General features: G+C 48.1%; 1 protein-coding gene across 1 annotated transcript in view; it reads right to left on the reverse strand.

Moving 5' to 3' along the window:
- PCP4 (Purkinje cell protein 4) overlaps window positions 1-15523 on the reverse strand; it is a 49276-nt gene that overhangs the window by 19575 nt on the left and 14178 nt on the right. Inside the window, exon 2 of the mRNA XM_012929508.2 lies at window positions 5600-5651. Coding sequence (XP_012784962.1) covers window positions 5600-5651 — 52 coding nt within the window. The remainder of the gene's footprint in view (window positions 1-5599; window positions 5652-15523) is intronic.

A 15523-nucleotide genomic window follows, 5' to 3' on the forward strand; every position in this document is an offset into this window, starting at 1 on the left:
ACATGGCCACTCCAGCCTGGGAAGCAATGAACATCTACCTTGAGGGACTCTTGGGCTTGCATCCACCTATCCCCGGGCTCCCATCTGATCCAACCCTACGTGGGAAGCAAAGCTGAGCCACTGTGGCAGCAGGCAGCTGCAGGCCATGGCTCCCCCACAGCCTTGAAGCTAAAAGCTGTGTTTCCTCCCCCTCGCCTTGCATTCCGGTCTTCTGCTCACTGGAGCAAGAGCAGGCAGGAAGTACCCTCAGTCACCACTCACCTCCTCCCTAGGGTGTGGCAACAGGATTGCATCAGCTTTCGCCCCTGGGCCCAATGTTGGGTGCTTCTAACACCAAGCTGGTAAACCACCCTAGTATGCAAGTCCCTTTCCACTCCTTCCCAGACTTCCACCAACCTAAGGAAGTGACAGTTTAAGTATATCCCAGAGCAAAGTCTGCCCACGTCCATGTGTAGATCTGGAAAGCTCCTCTGGCACCAAGAACACCAAATGCAAAAAGTTCTGATATTTATTGCACGGTGTGTAGAACCAATGCTTGGAGAATGGTCAGTGATTTGTGAATAAACATTGAAATTCTGCTTCTTTGAAAAATTGCATTGAGTCTAATGACACTGTATGCAGATGGCTGGCCATGAATATAGATAGCAGAAAAATTAAAAACAAATACTCCCTGTGTGCATCTAGAGTGAGTTTCCTTAACATCTGGAGGGAGGAGATAGACGTTACTTCTGTGGTTTGGGTTTCACCCAATCAGAAGAACCCAGGAGTTCTAACAAGTTGAAGACAAGAGTTCTTTCCCTATTCCTACCCTTATGAGAACTCCTCAACAAACACAGCTCCTGGCATCTGCAGCCTGAACTTGTGCTTGCCCCATGCCCCTCGGGGGACCGCGATGGCAGAGAGCCCCGGGAGCTGAGTTAATGCTGTTCTTCAGGGCCTGGATTTGGTGTGAGGTGGGGGAGTGGCGAGGGCTGATTTTCTGCAAGTTGGTGCACTCCCAATCCTTCCGTCACCCAGGCGGAAGACTTTGGAAGCCAGTGTTTCCACAGCTGCTGCCTCGGAGGAACTCATTCCAGCTTCCGGAATTCAGCATCACCCTCCGAAATCAGGCAGCAAGCCCCACCAGAGGACCTGATGATTCCTAAGTCTTGCCTTTGACTGGACGTCTCCCAGCAACTGTACCTGCCCAGCACGACTTACTCTCACCCGTCGATGAAGAGAGTTAAGTCCCTGCAGTTGACCAACATCAAGACACTGGTCAAATAAGGCAGCAACATTATTGTCTTAAAAATATGTTTTGGTTGCATCCAAACAGACAGCTGATGGTGAATAACGTGGATTCAAGTGACCACAAAGGTACTTACAAACATGTTTGAAGTTTACAAAGCCATCAAGATCAGTCAAGGAGATCCCTATCAGGAGTGGTGAATGATTTGTTCCACCGAAGTGGAAAGTTCTATATAAAACACAAATGCAATCTGTGGGCTGACTAACCAAATCAGAGGATGGAAAGCCCCTGAATCACCCAGTCCTAATACATCACTCTATGTATACTTTTTTTAATTTAAAGGCACATGTACAGATAAACGACTGGCTTCACAGCACAGACGCTACCCAACACTAAAGACACAGGAATCTCTGCGGAGGCTGGGCTGACATCTCAGCACAACGAGACAGACACTCAGTATTGAAGAGTCTGGACACAGGTCCTGTTTAACATCAACAAATACCATGAAAACAAGCAGTATCAAAAATCAAATTCCCAGCCAACGACCCTCCCCAAACCACATAGAATAGAATCGAATTCTGCACGGTCCAAGAATTTAAATACCCCCTGAGGCTTTCATGCACCTGACTTGCAACTTTGGTGACCTGAGTAGTTTCAAAGCACCTGAGTTCACTCCCATAGTCCTCATGACTTCATGTGCTCAATGGAGACTTTTACACAATTTACACAATTAAAAAAAAGAGAGAATGAGAATGCTCTGATTTGTGGACAACTGATGAATCTCGGTATCATTTCCCCAATCTCGCAATGTTCCAATGTTTCACACTTCACCTCTCTATTCTCTTGGGCCCTTGCTCCTTGAGCTGCTATAGTCAGCTTCATTTGATATTAATAGGAAATACATACTAGCAAAATTGATTTCCCCATATACCTGGGGCGATAAAGTCAAATAATCTGAATTTCAATGGAACTAAACCTTAGATTAAAATGGAAATTTCTAGATGAGCTTAAATCCCTACCAGGAATTTAAGGAAAACAGATTAAGGAGTTTAGAATCTTCAGGAGTATGGCCTCTAGACTGTTTCAGGGAGTATTTATCCAATATTTTCTAGGCACTTATTGGCTTCAGTCTTTGCCCATTTAGAGAGGCAAAACAGAAATTGAATAGTATGATTAAATATGATGTATATATAATACATTTAAGTAGTTTCACCTGAAATTAAGGTAAGGTATGTTAATAAAAATTTGGATTAATATAGTACCATTATCCTATAATTATCAAACAATCTTTAATTTCCTCTTTCTATTCAGAATTGAGTGTATTTTAATATCCTGAATTACATGAGAGGCTTTATTCCAGAGCATCTTGAATTTTTCCATTCCATTAATTTTTATGCTTCTTGAAAATATTGACTCCATGTCCACTGGTGCGGAAAAAAATTATGTATCAGTGAATATGCAGAAAGAAGACCCTTATTTTTAGTTTTTATTTATTTGAAAGACAGAGCACAAAGAGAAGCAGAGGGGGAGGGGTTCTTCCTTCTGGTGATTAACCTTTCAAATACCCAAAACAGCCAAGACTAACCCAGGCTGGAGCCTGGAACTCAAGCTAGGCCTCCCGCCTGCGTGTCAAGGACCTGACTTAAGTCAAGCCCTACTGTCTCCCAGGGTGTGCTTCAGCGGGAAGCTGGATTAACAGCAAGGACTGACACAGAGTCTAGCAAGTGGTAACTTAGACACTGTGACACACTGTCCATCCCAAGGAGCCATTAAGTGTGATAATGTGCTCTGGCGCAAGGTGCTGACCCTGCAGAACTGGGGTCCAGAACCACAGGAATTGCAAGATGAAGCCAAGGCACAACACATAGGACACACGGGAACCTGAGACTGGCAGGCTAGAACCAGGACAACCTTTCAGACCCCAGGGGCTGCAGCAATGGCATTGAAAAGCTACTTACTTGGTTCTCCAAGTGGGGCCCAGGTATTCTGAGGGTGCCTCCCACTTTGGAAGCACTCAAATGGTCAAAATATCTGTTTCATCTTACAAAAGATACTATTATTACCAAAAAAAAATGTACTTTGATCTTAAGAGATCTAATTTGCTTTTTAAAATCCCATTCTGTCACAAGTGCAGGTGGAATTTTCCAGAGATTCCAGTCATGTGACAGTACAGCTAGCTGAATGCAGAAATAGGTCTAAAAACCCAGATGTCCTCTGGTAAGCCAGTCATTAAAGTGATTTGCCAAGAAGTAAACATTGCCACTCTTCACTAAACACTTTCTCTGTTTTGGAAAATGTAAATTACTTTTCATTAAATATAAATGTTGTTTAAGTAAACATGCAGTGGGTTGATTCATCTTTTAATGAAATCATGAATGAATCTTCTAGAAATTCCTGTGTTTAAATCGTTGAGATGGGAATCCTCAGCCAACCAAATCAATAAGCTCAATCAACAGCCAACTAATCAACAAACTAAACATCAAGTTCTTGCAGGTCATCAACAATCTTTAAGAAAGAAGTGACAATAGCAAAAAGTCTAAGAACGGCTCGAGCAGAGAATCTCCGAGGAGTCTTTTTACTGGAAAGTTCTGTGATGCTAAGGTTGTGATCAATGGGCATGCATGCTGGTCCTCAAGAGAACAAATGCCAAGAACCAAGAAAAACCAGTGGGGACCAACAGCCTCTTGGGAGTGTATTACAGACGTCCCCATGGCACACACAACCAGCGCTTCCTCACATGGCCCTGTCCTCCACCTCCTCATCTTTCTGGTCTCTCCCACCACCCCAACTCACACGCAGGAGGCAAACACTTCTGAGCACACCAGATGCCAACTCACCTGGAAAGAGTTTGTTTCCTTCCTCCCCACCACTGTGGTCCCCCTGCCCATTCTATCTATTTACGGGGTTACCCCTTTAACTCAGAGGTCACCTGTCTGATCCCACCAACAGGGGGACTGTTGCAGACCCCAGAGAGGAGTCATGTATTATATAATTGGCCATGCTCAGCTCAGGCTCATCAAAGAGTCTAATGGCTTTCTCACGGATGGCATTTGAGATTGATTTCATCCACAGTTTGACAGGTGGACATCTGCATCCATTCCGACTGGTGGAAAGCAAGTCGTTACTTGGATATTCACACGGAGTAAGAACATCTGGCACTCAGCTCAACTGGAAGCCTCCTGCCGGTCTTGTTCCAACCCTGGCTGGTCCTCCATTGTGATGGGGTGCAGCCATTGGTGGCTCGCAACTGCTTGTCAGGTTAATGGACAGCAGACAGGGCACAGAAACAGAGTTTTGCACCCCCCTTCCTGCCTCCTCTAGTGCCATTCAAGTTAATTGAAGGTGCGAAAAGCTGAGCATGCCCGGCCCCTCCTGCCTTCCGCACTATTCAGAACTGAAAGCACGGCAATCCCTCCAGGCACTCGGTGGCCCTGGACCCTCTTGCCTCCTGTTGGACTAGATTAGGTTACTACAGGAAAACTTGGGTTCTGGCAGCTCCATTCCTGCCTCCTGCACATGGAAACTTCTTTGTACTGTGTGGCTCTCAATTTGTTCGGAAGATGAGAGCTTAAAAACCTCTGATTTTCGCTGCTCTGAGCACCTGCCCCTGAAGTGTAGCGGGAGCTGCTGTCACCGAACTTGGACAACAGAAACCCCTCCCAATATCCTACACTTGGCGTGGTCTCTCACACTCTGCAATGCTATCACAGTCACTCACATGAGGAGCTGCAGGTTAAACATGATTCTGTTTCCACCTTGACCCCGGCCCCCAGAGCTCCTGTCCACACTCCCTCACCAAACCTCGTTTTTCCCAATCCATAAAAACCACAACAACCGTCCCCATAATTACAGGCTGCATTGTTGCTTAGAAGGGCGGGGTGCACACATTCATGTTAGTACCGGCATTTTTATTTTCCGCTGAGTCACTGCAGCCACACTGCCTGACCCAGCCACTGCCCCTGTGCTCTCTACACCTCGGCGGGTGGAAGCCAGTTTCCAACTCTTGCTTCAGGAGCCGAGCGCTTCACAGTTTTCAAAGCACTTCTCTCATCTGATCTCATTTCCTCCTCACAACAACATGGTGATTCTCACCAACTCTAATGAAGAAAGCAAAGAACTATATTTGCACTGTCATTATCACATTGTCCAAAACGGAGTCTTCCTTCTAGAGGGAAGCAGCTCTTATCTGCATTTAGCTAGCTCTGATTTTCTCTGTAAAACCAGACCCCTCCCCCGGCCTCACAGCGCATTGCTAAAATCCCCAGTGCAGGCATAAAGAGGACATTGATTGGGCAGAAGGCCTGATGCACACTTGCCCTGAGCCCACCCAGGTGAGAATGAGCGAGAAGGTACCTGTTTGGGGAATCTTACCGTTTTCACCCGAGGTCTTGTCTTTTCCATTGGCTGCCCCAGTACCTTGTCGCTAAAGACATAAAAAAGGGGGAAAAAAGTGTGTTATCATGCATATTCAGAATTACATTTGTCTCTCCGATGGTTTCAAACATGCCTTACATCCAGTTAAGTCCTATGTTTCTTTTTTTTTTTTTTTTAAAGATTTTATTCATTTTATTACAGCCAGATATACACAGAGGAGGAGAGACAGAGAGGAAGATCCTCCGTCCAATGATTCACTCCCCAAGTGAGCCGCAACGGGCCGGTGCGCGCCGATCCGAAGCCGGGAACCCGGAACCTCTTCCAGGTCTCCCACGCGGGTGCAGGGTCCCAATGCATTGGGCCGTCCCCGACTGCTTTCCCAGGCCACAAGCAGGGAGCTGGATGGGAAGTGGAGCTGCCGGGACCAGAACCGGCGCCCACATGGGATCCCGGGGCTCTCAAGGTGAGGACCTCAGCCGCTAGGCCACGCCGCCAGGCCCAAGTTCTATGTTTCTTGAACTCAGGCAATCAGAACCTGTATGGAGTGCACAGACCATCAGAAGACCTGGATTTTGCAAATGTACTTCAGTCACAAGGCAGTGATAGATGGGAAACCTGATCCATCGTAACCTCACTGGCACAGCCAAGGGTTTGTGCCGCCTGTGGGATGGTCAGAAGTGTCCCCTTTGTCCATAATGACTGTAGACTGCTGTACTAACATATCAGTCACTGTCCTTGATCTTCCTTTTTGTAGGAATTTAATCTAGGAAAGACCCACTGTGTGGGACAGGCAGGGTGTTCCCCATCGCGGTTGGCACCCATCTCATTTCATCAGGTCAACCAGAGCCGCCAAGGGTTTTATGGTTTACTGAACCTGGGGGGTGTGTGTGTGTGGGGGGGGGATCGTCTTGGTGCGAGAAATGGAACTCTGGTGCAGTTCTGCTCCTGTCACTTCCTGCTAGGCTGGTGGACGCTGTGGGAAGTACTCGAGCATGTCTGCCTGACAGATGTTTTCTCAAGGCTTAACACGATGCTCACCAGCAGCTCAGCCCATGCAGAGGGAAGCAGCTATGCATCCAGTGCTTCCATCACTTCCAGAAAATATCCTGAAATCTCCAGCTTCCAGGTGAAAGAAAGGAGCCCAAGAGGAAGAAACGTGATTGGGCCATGGTCACGTAGCTAACACATGGCAGAGACCGAAACCGGCACCCCTAGCCCGCAGGTTAGTCAGGTCTGGTGGAACTATCACTGTTACATTACCTATATGAAAGGGGCTCTGGGAGAGGCAGAGCCTGACACGAACAAAACCACATAAGATGACTTCACTGGAGGACAGGGTGCCTGCAAAACTCTATATTTGTGCCAAGGACTTGAGCCTAAAGACATTGTCCTATAAACTGTCCCAGGGTTCCCGTTAGGTTTCAACATCATCAAGAAAAATGGCCAGATCATTAGTGAACCCTCAACCGAAATCAGATGACTAGTTAAAGAAATCCTTGCCTTTGGATTCTAACTGGTGAACCTTCTAACTGTGAAGACTCCTGTCCAGCAAGTGTTCCAGCCTGTGGCTGCTCCTTGCCTTTTGCAAGTAACAACCTCACAGAGAGGGGCAGTCAAGTCTCCCACTCTTCCCCCAACAGGGCTCACTCTCCGTCCTAGCTACTGAGCAGGTGATCGCATGTCCAGGCCAGGAGGTACTTGGCTGTGTTCTGGTAGATGGGTCCTCTCTCTGGTAGGCAGTGGAAGCAGTTCAGAAACATGAGTCCTGAATGTGGTCCCTACCTGCCTTTGCCTGGAGGTACGAGTTGCATCTTAAGCAACAACCTTTATTAAACTAACTGCTGTTTAGATCCTGTGTTCTGACACCCCCATTGCCTACAACCACCTGTACTATTCATGGTTGTGTGGAAACCAGAGAGCAGGGCTCTTAACCAGAGCAGATTTGCAAGTAAAAGTGCCTCTTTTTTTTTCTTGTCTCCTTGTCTTTCGAATCTGCCTCTTTCCAAACATCAAGCTGATGAGTTCAAACGCTGCATGAAGTCTGACTGGACTGAAATGAGCATGTCAGAAATACAACAGTCGCTTAAGGTGTCTGAGCTAATCCAGGACTCAAACCCCATATCCCTCCCTGCATATCTCACAGATGGTTCTAGAACAGAAAGAGAAATTTGGGGTATAATGAAATTAAATTAAATGACACACAGGCAAAAGAGATGCGGGCTCTACCCCAGGGTCTGTGACTGTCTCAACATGAACTCCTTTAAATGCCTCCTGGCCACTTTCCTCTGTAAAAGCTCACCTTGTAGACCCAGAGGGGAGCTGGAAGGCGGCAGGCACAGGCAAGCCCAGGAGGCACTCAGGATGTGGAAGGCAGGGTTTTTGTGTCAGGTCTTGTTTGACAGAAGTGAAATGAAATTGATGGATGTCACAGAAGATGGTACTTCAGATCAGAAAATGATCCTTGAAAGAAAGAACATGTCCTTATGTCATGGCAGCATCTGCCAGGGAAGGCTGAGGAACGGTGGGGGATTATGCCTGACTCCTTTAAAGCCAAGCCCCCGTAGGCAGTGGCAGAGAAGTGGAGGGGCCTGTGCCAGCCTGGGTGTTGGGACTGCAGTGCACACTGCAGAGGCCAGGCCCCATTTGCTCTCATTCTGACAGCAGCCTTGGTGAAGGTGTGTGCTCGGGTCCTCCCTGGCCTCACCGCACCCTGAGCAGAGGCACTGAGAGAAACTTGCTCAAGACCACACAGCCAGAAGTGGCAGGGGCAGAGTCTCAGCTCCGGAGCCCTCCCTACCCCTCACCACCATGCCCGCTTGAACTTTTCCCAGGGCTGTGTGCTGCACCCTCCAGAAGGTCCCCATTAGCGGGTGGGCAGGAAAGAGGCCGAAAGGTCCCAGTCTGAAGGGGAATGGGATGTCAAGAAAGACCTTAGGCTGGAGTTGTTAGGACAGCCAATAGCTGAGGGATGCTCTGTAGCACTGTTGCAAGATCTTTTTTACAGTTTAAATACCACTAGCTCTCAGAGCCAGGCTATGCTGAAATAGATGGCTGGATGGGTGGATGGATGGATTTGGTGGATGATGAATTGATGGGTGGATAATGAGTGGATGAATAGGTAAGTAGGTGGGTGGGTGCATAGATGATGATGGATGGTTGGGTGGAAAGAAAGGTGATGATGGTTGGGTAGGTAGGTGTATGCAGAGAGGGAGATCCATCCCTGACAGACCACTATATGGACAAATCTCAAAGTGAGAGGGGCCCTGGCCCCCTCCCAACACCCTTCACTAGTTTTGATCATGAGTTCATCATCCAGAGAACATGCATGAACAGAATCACTCACACCTCAAGAACAGCATCTGTTATTAACAGGACTGATAAGGCCAAGCATTAAAGGAAAAGGACCAGAGAAACTGCACAGAAGATGGGAAGTTGGGACTTCCGAGCACTTTCTAGTCTTTAGAGACTGCCCAGTGATGCAATCACAATCCCACGTTACCCCATTTGGGTATATGCACTACTTCACAATATTAGCACATACACAAGGCAGGGACAGTTATCTTCGCCCAAATATACACATGGGCACAATTACCAAGTGAATAAGGTTCAGGAAAATATACTGTTGGAATTTTCTACAAATCTCATCCACCTGTCCAGAAGCGTGACAGCCCTGGGTTTCCTCCACTGATAGACATCAGCCTCTTGGACTGCCCAGTCCCAGGTTGGCCCTCCTCAGTGTCAGGGTTTTTTTTTTTTTTTCAACCTGAAAGGGAAGTGATGAGATAGCATATGGTCTTCAGCTTCACTTTGTGATCTCAAATAGAATGACCACTTGGCTGCTTAGGACACAAATGCCCTTCAGAATGGCCTACTTGAGTGCCAGCATCACGATGCTACAGGTAAAGCAGTTGCGTGTGGTAGTGGCATAATACATCGGAGCACCAGTTCAAACCCAGGCTGCTCCCTTCTGATCCAGCTCCCTGCTAATGCACCTGGGAAGGCAGCAGAAGATGGCCGAAACACTTGGCCTACTCAAGGAAAACTAGAGCGTGGCTCTCGGCTGCAGTCTGACCCAGCCCTGGATATTGCAGAGGAAACCAGCAGATGTACGATCTGTCTTCTCCAAAACTGGGAAGGACTTTGCACAGACTTGACTCTGGCTGCACGACAGGAATGAAGGGTCTCTGGCTCTCTGGGAACTCAGCTCAGCTCCTGACCAGGCCTAAGCAGCTGCTGGAGTCTGCCTCTCCCTGCCCCTGCACCAGGGACACTAAGAATTAAAAATAAAATAAAAAGATTTTAAAAATCTGTTTTTAGCACAGTTGAAGAATGTCCAGATTAGGGCCACTCTTCAACGTGCAAAACAGGGACAGTGAAGGTTGTGGGTGTCACGTCAGACAAGAGGCCGTGCCTGTTTGCTTTTGCCATTGGTGAACTAGGTACCCTCGTGAAACCAAGGATCCAGAAGAGGCAGAACTTCTAACTGTGGTGGGCTCACAACTCAGACGGGCAACAGAAAACAAAGCAACTGCCCCGGCACATTGGGACCTCGGGTCAGAGACCCAGCTTGCACAGTTTTCACACAAAGGAAAGAAGAAAAAACTGTGGCTCATTCTCTGCTAGGCTCAGCCTCCCTTGCTTGTGAGAGCTGCTGGCGACCACCTGTCCCACTGCTTTCCCCGCCCTCCCTGCTGCTCTCCATGGTGCTGTCCGCCTTCTGCGTGCTAGCATCCAGAAAGGGGATAGACACATTTTTAACGGTTTTAGGGTTGTTTGTTTGCCCTGCAGTGGTAGCATCGTGACAAGCAGGCCCTCCAATGAGTCGTAAATAAAGGGAGGAAAAACAGAAATCTGCATATCTTTGCCGCATATGACCCTGGGGAGCCGTGGAGCCTGCAATCTTGTGCATTCTCTCCAACATCAATTTCACCGCCAGGGAAAGCCATCAGATGGAGAACCGTCGCCAATTAGCCCTGAAGACCTGCTCCAAAAGCCTTTGGCACTTCCGTTTGATCAGCACGTTTATAAAGAAGCAGAAAGGCTTGCTTTCTGCAGTCAGATCGTCACTGTTTTATTGACAATGAGTCATGAGTCTTGGATGATTGGATTTTCGATGGCCAGAGGAACACAAAGCAAGGGTGATGGCTCAGAGAAGTGAGCCGGTCAGCAGCTGGTGGATAACTGCCTGGGCCTTAATGGTCCTCAGGCAAATGGCTTCTCTCCTACATCAGATGCCGGCTGTGGTGAGCAGCGCCTTCGGAATCAAAGGCACCCAATGTGTCTGTAGAGCCAAGAGGGAGTTTCATACCAAGGTTATGAGAGACAGGAAGAAGAAATGGCATCCCTTGCCTCGCAGAGTTTTAAGTTCTCTCTAGTTCTCCTGGCAACATCCCGAAACGAGCAAGCAAGGCTCCCCTAACTCAGTCCCTGAGGGTGTAGAAATCAATGCCAAAAGAAAGCTTTACCTGATAGGCTTTAAAAAAATGATGGGAGCGGAACAGCAAGCCATCACCTTCCCGGCTGCCCTCCTGGACCCTCACCCTTGCCTCTGATGGACCTGCAGGCTGACACCCTGTCTCAGAATCTCTGTTCTATTTCCAGAATTTTCATCTTGACCTTCCTGGCAGAAGGAATAATTAGCACCGCTGTGTTTCCTGAAGGCACTTGCATGTTCAGACTCACAGTTTGTTTCAATGGAGTCCATTTCATATTTTATTCCATAGTCATATTTTCAAATGTACATTTTCTACCTTTAGCAAACCTTCTGTTCAGGAAGGAGGGTGGGTAGGGGTGGGGAGAGTGGTGGGGAGAGCTTCTAGGCTTCTTAACCCTTATAATAAAAAGTGTGAAACCTACCCAGTTTATATAAATAAAAGAAGGCCTTCTATGTGCTGTTGTTTTTTCTTAAGAACATTGTTAGTCCTTTGTGAAAGTAGGAGATGATTGTGGCAAAAAATACACACACAAGAAAAAAAATAGTAATCCAAGCTTACATATCAGATGGTGTCCTTTCAGATTCGTTGTCAGTGGGGACCTATCCCAGCGTAAGCTCTGCTTTACAAGAATGGCCAGATGCCAGACACGTGATTTTATAATCGGTATATGCCACAACTGAGGAAAACTGCTTGGGAAGCAGCCTTTGATTTCATCAACTGGGTGATGTGAAATCCCTGACCAGTGTTGCTGAAGTTATGAGGGATAAACACATCTCAGCCTTCAAAGCTAGCTGTCTCATACAAACCCACAATGCCACTGAGCTGTGTCTACTCAATTCACGTTGATAATTGTGGTGCTGTCAACTCTGCAAAGGAACAGCACAGAAGGTCATGGATGGTCCTTGAAGTTGGTCCTATGTCATGAGGACATGTGCAGTATCATGGACTGACCCCAAGTTCCCATGTCAGAATTCTCACCCCAGACTTGAAGAATGAGATCTTTGGAGAACAAAGCTATACAGTGGTCATCAAGGAAGGATGAGATCACAGGGTGGCAGGACACGTTTGAAGAAACAATTGGAAGAGAGGAAGTGTAGCCAGGGAGAAGAGGGACAAGTTAAGAGACCAGTCACAGCCTCTCCCTCACAGCCCAGCAGGGGCCGGGCCTGCCAACACAGCGATCCAGTTCCCAAGACCCCAGTAACATGAGGGAAGAAATGCTTCAACCATCCCGAGTGTGGTACTTCCCAACGCCAAAGTCCCAGAGCCGCACACACATGTGCAGCTAGCAGCAGCGAAAGGACAGTCGTACCATGTGGGTGGAGAAGTGGACCCCAGAGAAGAAAGTCAGACATGGCCCCAAGGCCTGCCTTCCAATGTTCTCCCTCTTCCTTCCTGAGTGGTGTCACCACGGACAGGGGCTGAATTCTCCCACAGACAGGCAGGACACTGTCCATGGGCAGGAAAGACAAAGAATAGCCCAGAGCCAGGGTATCCCAGCTGTTGGGTGCAGGAGTGGGTGGCATGCATCTGCAGTCAGAGCTGACCACAACTGTGCCTCCCCTGGGGCCTGGCTGATTGGCCCCTTGGCTGGGAGAGTGGCTGTTTGTTGAGTGTTTAAGAAAGAACAGGACAGAGAAAGCCCACCTAAAGCCTGGGCCTTAGACTGTCCCCCCTGGTGGCCCTTCCTGTTGTCTGTACTCCTGGCTGTGGATTGACAGAGCCCAGGAACTTCAGTGGCTTGCTTATTTTGTGACATTTCTAATATACAAGGGTCCCTGACTTCCGATGACTCAACATTCAGTATTTTGCTTCTGCAAGGGACACACCTTCAGCAGAAACACACCTTTGAGATCTTTGTCCAGGTTAGCCTTATGCATTCTGAGCCTCTCTTGCGACACTGGGCCCTGTGGCCAGAAGGGTAGATGATACATACACCATGTGCTGTGCTGCTGAGCTTGGATGGAGGGATAGTGTGGCAGGTTGGATGGAGCACATGCGTGTTTACACTTATGGTATTTTCAACAACAGTAATGACAGCAGGCTTATGAAGGCATTCTGCATCCGAACTCAAGAGTGCCTGGGCTTGAGCTGCTTATGCTAAAGCACCGTTTAGAAATGGCTACAGTGTAGGGTTTAACTTTAAAAGCATCTTATTGTGCAGGCGGTGGAAGTCCCTTCACTGTGAGCAGACCGGCTGCTTGTAGGGCAGGCTGCTGAAGCATGTGTGCTCTCAGATCTAGCCTGGACGGCAAGACTGACTCCATCAGCACTCCACAGGGTGACAGAGAGCCTGCTTTTCAGTTACAAGATATCACATGTGTGGAAAGTCATCAACTACGTAATAGAGTTTATGAATTATGCCTCAACAAACCCAACTTTAAAAAAATGAGGGCCCGGCGGCGTGGCTTAGCAGTTAAAGTCCTCGCCTTGAACTCGCAGGGGACCCCATATGCGCCCCGGTTCTAATCCCGGCAGCCCCACTTCCCATCCATCTCCCTGCTTGTGGCCTGGGAAAGCTGTCGAGGACGGTCCAAAGCTTTGGGACCCTGCACCCGTGTGGGAGACCTGGAAGAAGTTCCTGGCTCCTGGCTTCGGATCGGCATAGCATCGGCCGTTGCACTCACTTGGGGGGTGAATCATTGGATGGAAGATCTTCCTCTCTGTCTCTCCTCCTCTCTGTATATCTGACTTGCCAATAAAAAAAAATAAATCTTTAAAAAAAATAAAATAAATGAAGACCTGGGTCCAGTGCTATGGCACATTGAGTCTGGCCTCTGCCTGTCATGTTGGCATCCCAAAGAGGTACCAGTTTGAGTCCTGGCTGCTCCACTTCTGATCCAGCTCCTGCTATTGTACCTGGAAAGCAGTGTCAAAGTGCTTGGGTCCCTGGATGCATGTAGGAGACCCTGACGAACCTTCTGGCTCTTGGCTATGGATCTTTTCAGCTCTGACCATTGTGGCCATTTGGGAAGTGAACCAAAAATGGAAGATCTCTCTCTCTTTCTCTCTGCCTCTCTGTCTGTCTCTCTCTCTGTGTCTTTCAAATAAATAAACAAATACATATTTCTTTCGAAAAAAACTTATTTGAGAGGCAGAAAGAGAAATAAAAAAAGAAGCAGGCAGATGGATGGGTAGTTAACACTCCCATCTGCTGGTTCACTTTCCCACATGCTCACATTAGCCAACAGTGGGCCGTGCTGAATCCAGGAGCTGGAAAGTGAATCCCAAGTTGGTGTCTGAGTCATCTGCTGCCTCTCCAGTTGCTCATCAGCAGGAAGCTGGAACTGAGAATAGAACCAGGACCCACAGGCAGGTGGCATCTCCTGTGGCATGCAGAGGCCTTCCATGGCATCTTACCTGCCCCACCAAAAGTCGCCAGCAAATAATAAGTTTTAGTTGAAGTTTCTGGACTTCTCACCTATGCTTTGTGTTTGTCATACATCAGTAGACCATCATTTGCTGACAGCCAGAGGAAGACGGTGAGCAGAAGTGAGAGGAACTCCACACGTCCATCACTACGCGTCTGCCTCTGACCCAACCTGCAGATTTTTACCCATCTGAGAGGTCAAGTAACAGGAGAGAAGAACCCACTCACAGCCCTCTCCATACACCCCAGCAGTAGCCAAGCTAACCTTCCCTGGCTGCCACATGTGGTCACCTCAGATTACAGAAGCTGGCCACATCAGAACACACATCTTTTCTATGATTTTGCCTCTAACACTAGCCTCTGGTCCCTCCATCCCTTCACCCAAATCAGCTGGTAAAATGCCAAGCTGAGAGCAACAAAACAAAGGCCTACGGACGAGGACCTCCCCATCGAAGACACTGATAAGCCCTCAACAGGGCCACACCAGCCCAACACATTTGTGTCAATCAGAATCTTTAGCTGCACTCAGCTTCCTCATTAAGTGAACAACAACCAAAAAGTGTGCAAGAGGAGAAAGGACGCCGGCCAAATTGTTTGCTAACCAACGACAGCCTGTACTCAGGGCCGAGTGAGCAGACGATGCCTCCAAACTTACCAAGGCTTTTCCTGATACTCACCCCCAAGGAACCAGTGTGCAAATGCCAGCAGTCACAGCAGCCAAAGCTCGGTGAGGACGGCATCATCCTTGTTCCAACTGAGTGGCCAAAAGCCAGAGACTCAGGAACACTTGGGCGGTTGCTCAACAACTGCTAGAGAGCAGCATGCAGTGTCAACCATGACTTGACTGGTTTGGAAGTCTGTGCACCTACCCCTTGGTCTTGCTAGTCAAGAGAGGAAGACTTTTGCTCAGAAGACGAGTCTTGACTTTGACAGTGACTCACACCACTAATGGTACAGACACGGCAGCCCATCTGGTAAGCGTGAGTCTCACTCCTCCTGCCTTGCCTGATCTCAAACAGCATGGTGGAAACGTGTGACATCACACAACATTTCACATGTGAAAACATTAGTACTGTTGGAGCTGAGAGATGGGCTACCCACGTTTCACAAGGATAT

Source organism: Ochotona princeps, chromosome 3 (assembly GCF_030435755.1).
Source record: "Ochotona princeps isolate mOchPri1 chromosome 3, mOchPri1.hap1, whole genome shotgun sequence".
In the NCBI taxonomy this organism is placed as follows: Eukaryota; Metazoa; Chordata; class Mammalia; order Lagomorpha; family Ochotonidae; genus Ochotona; species Ochotona princeps.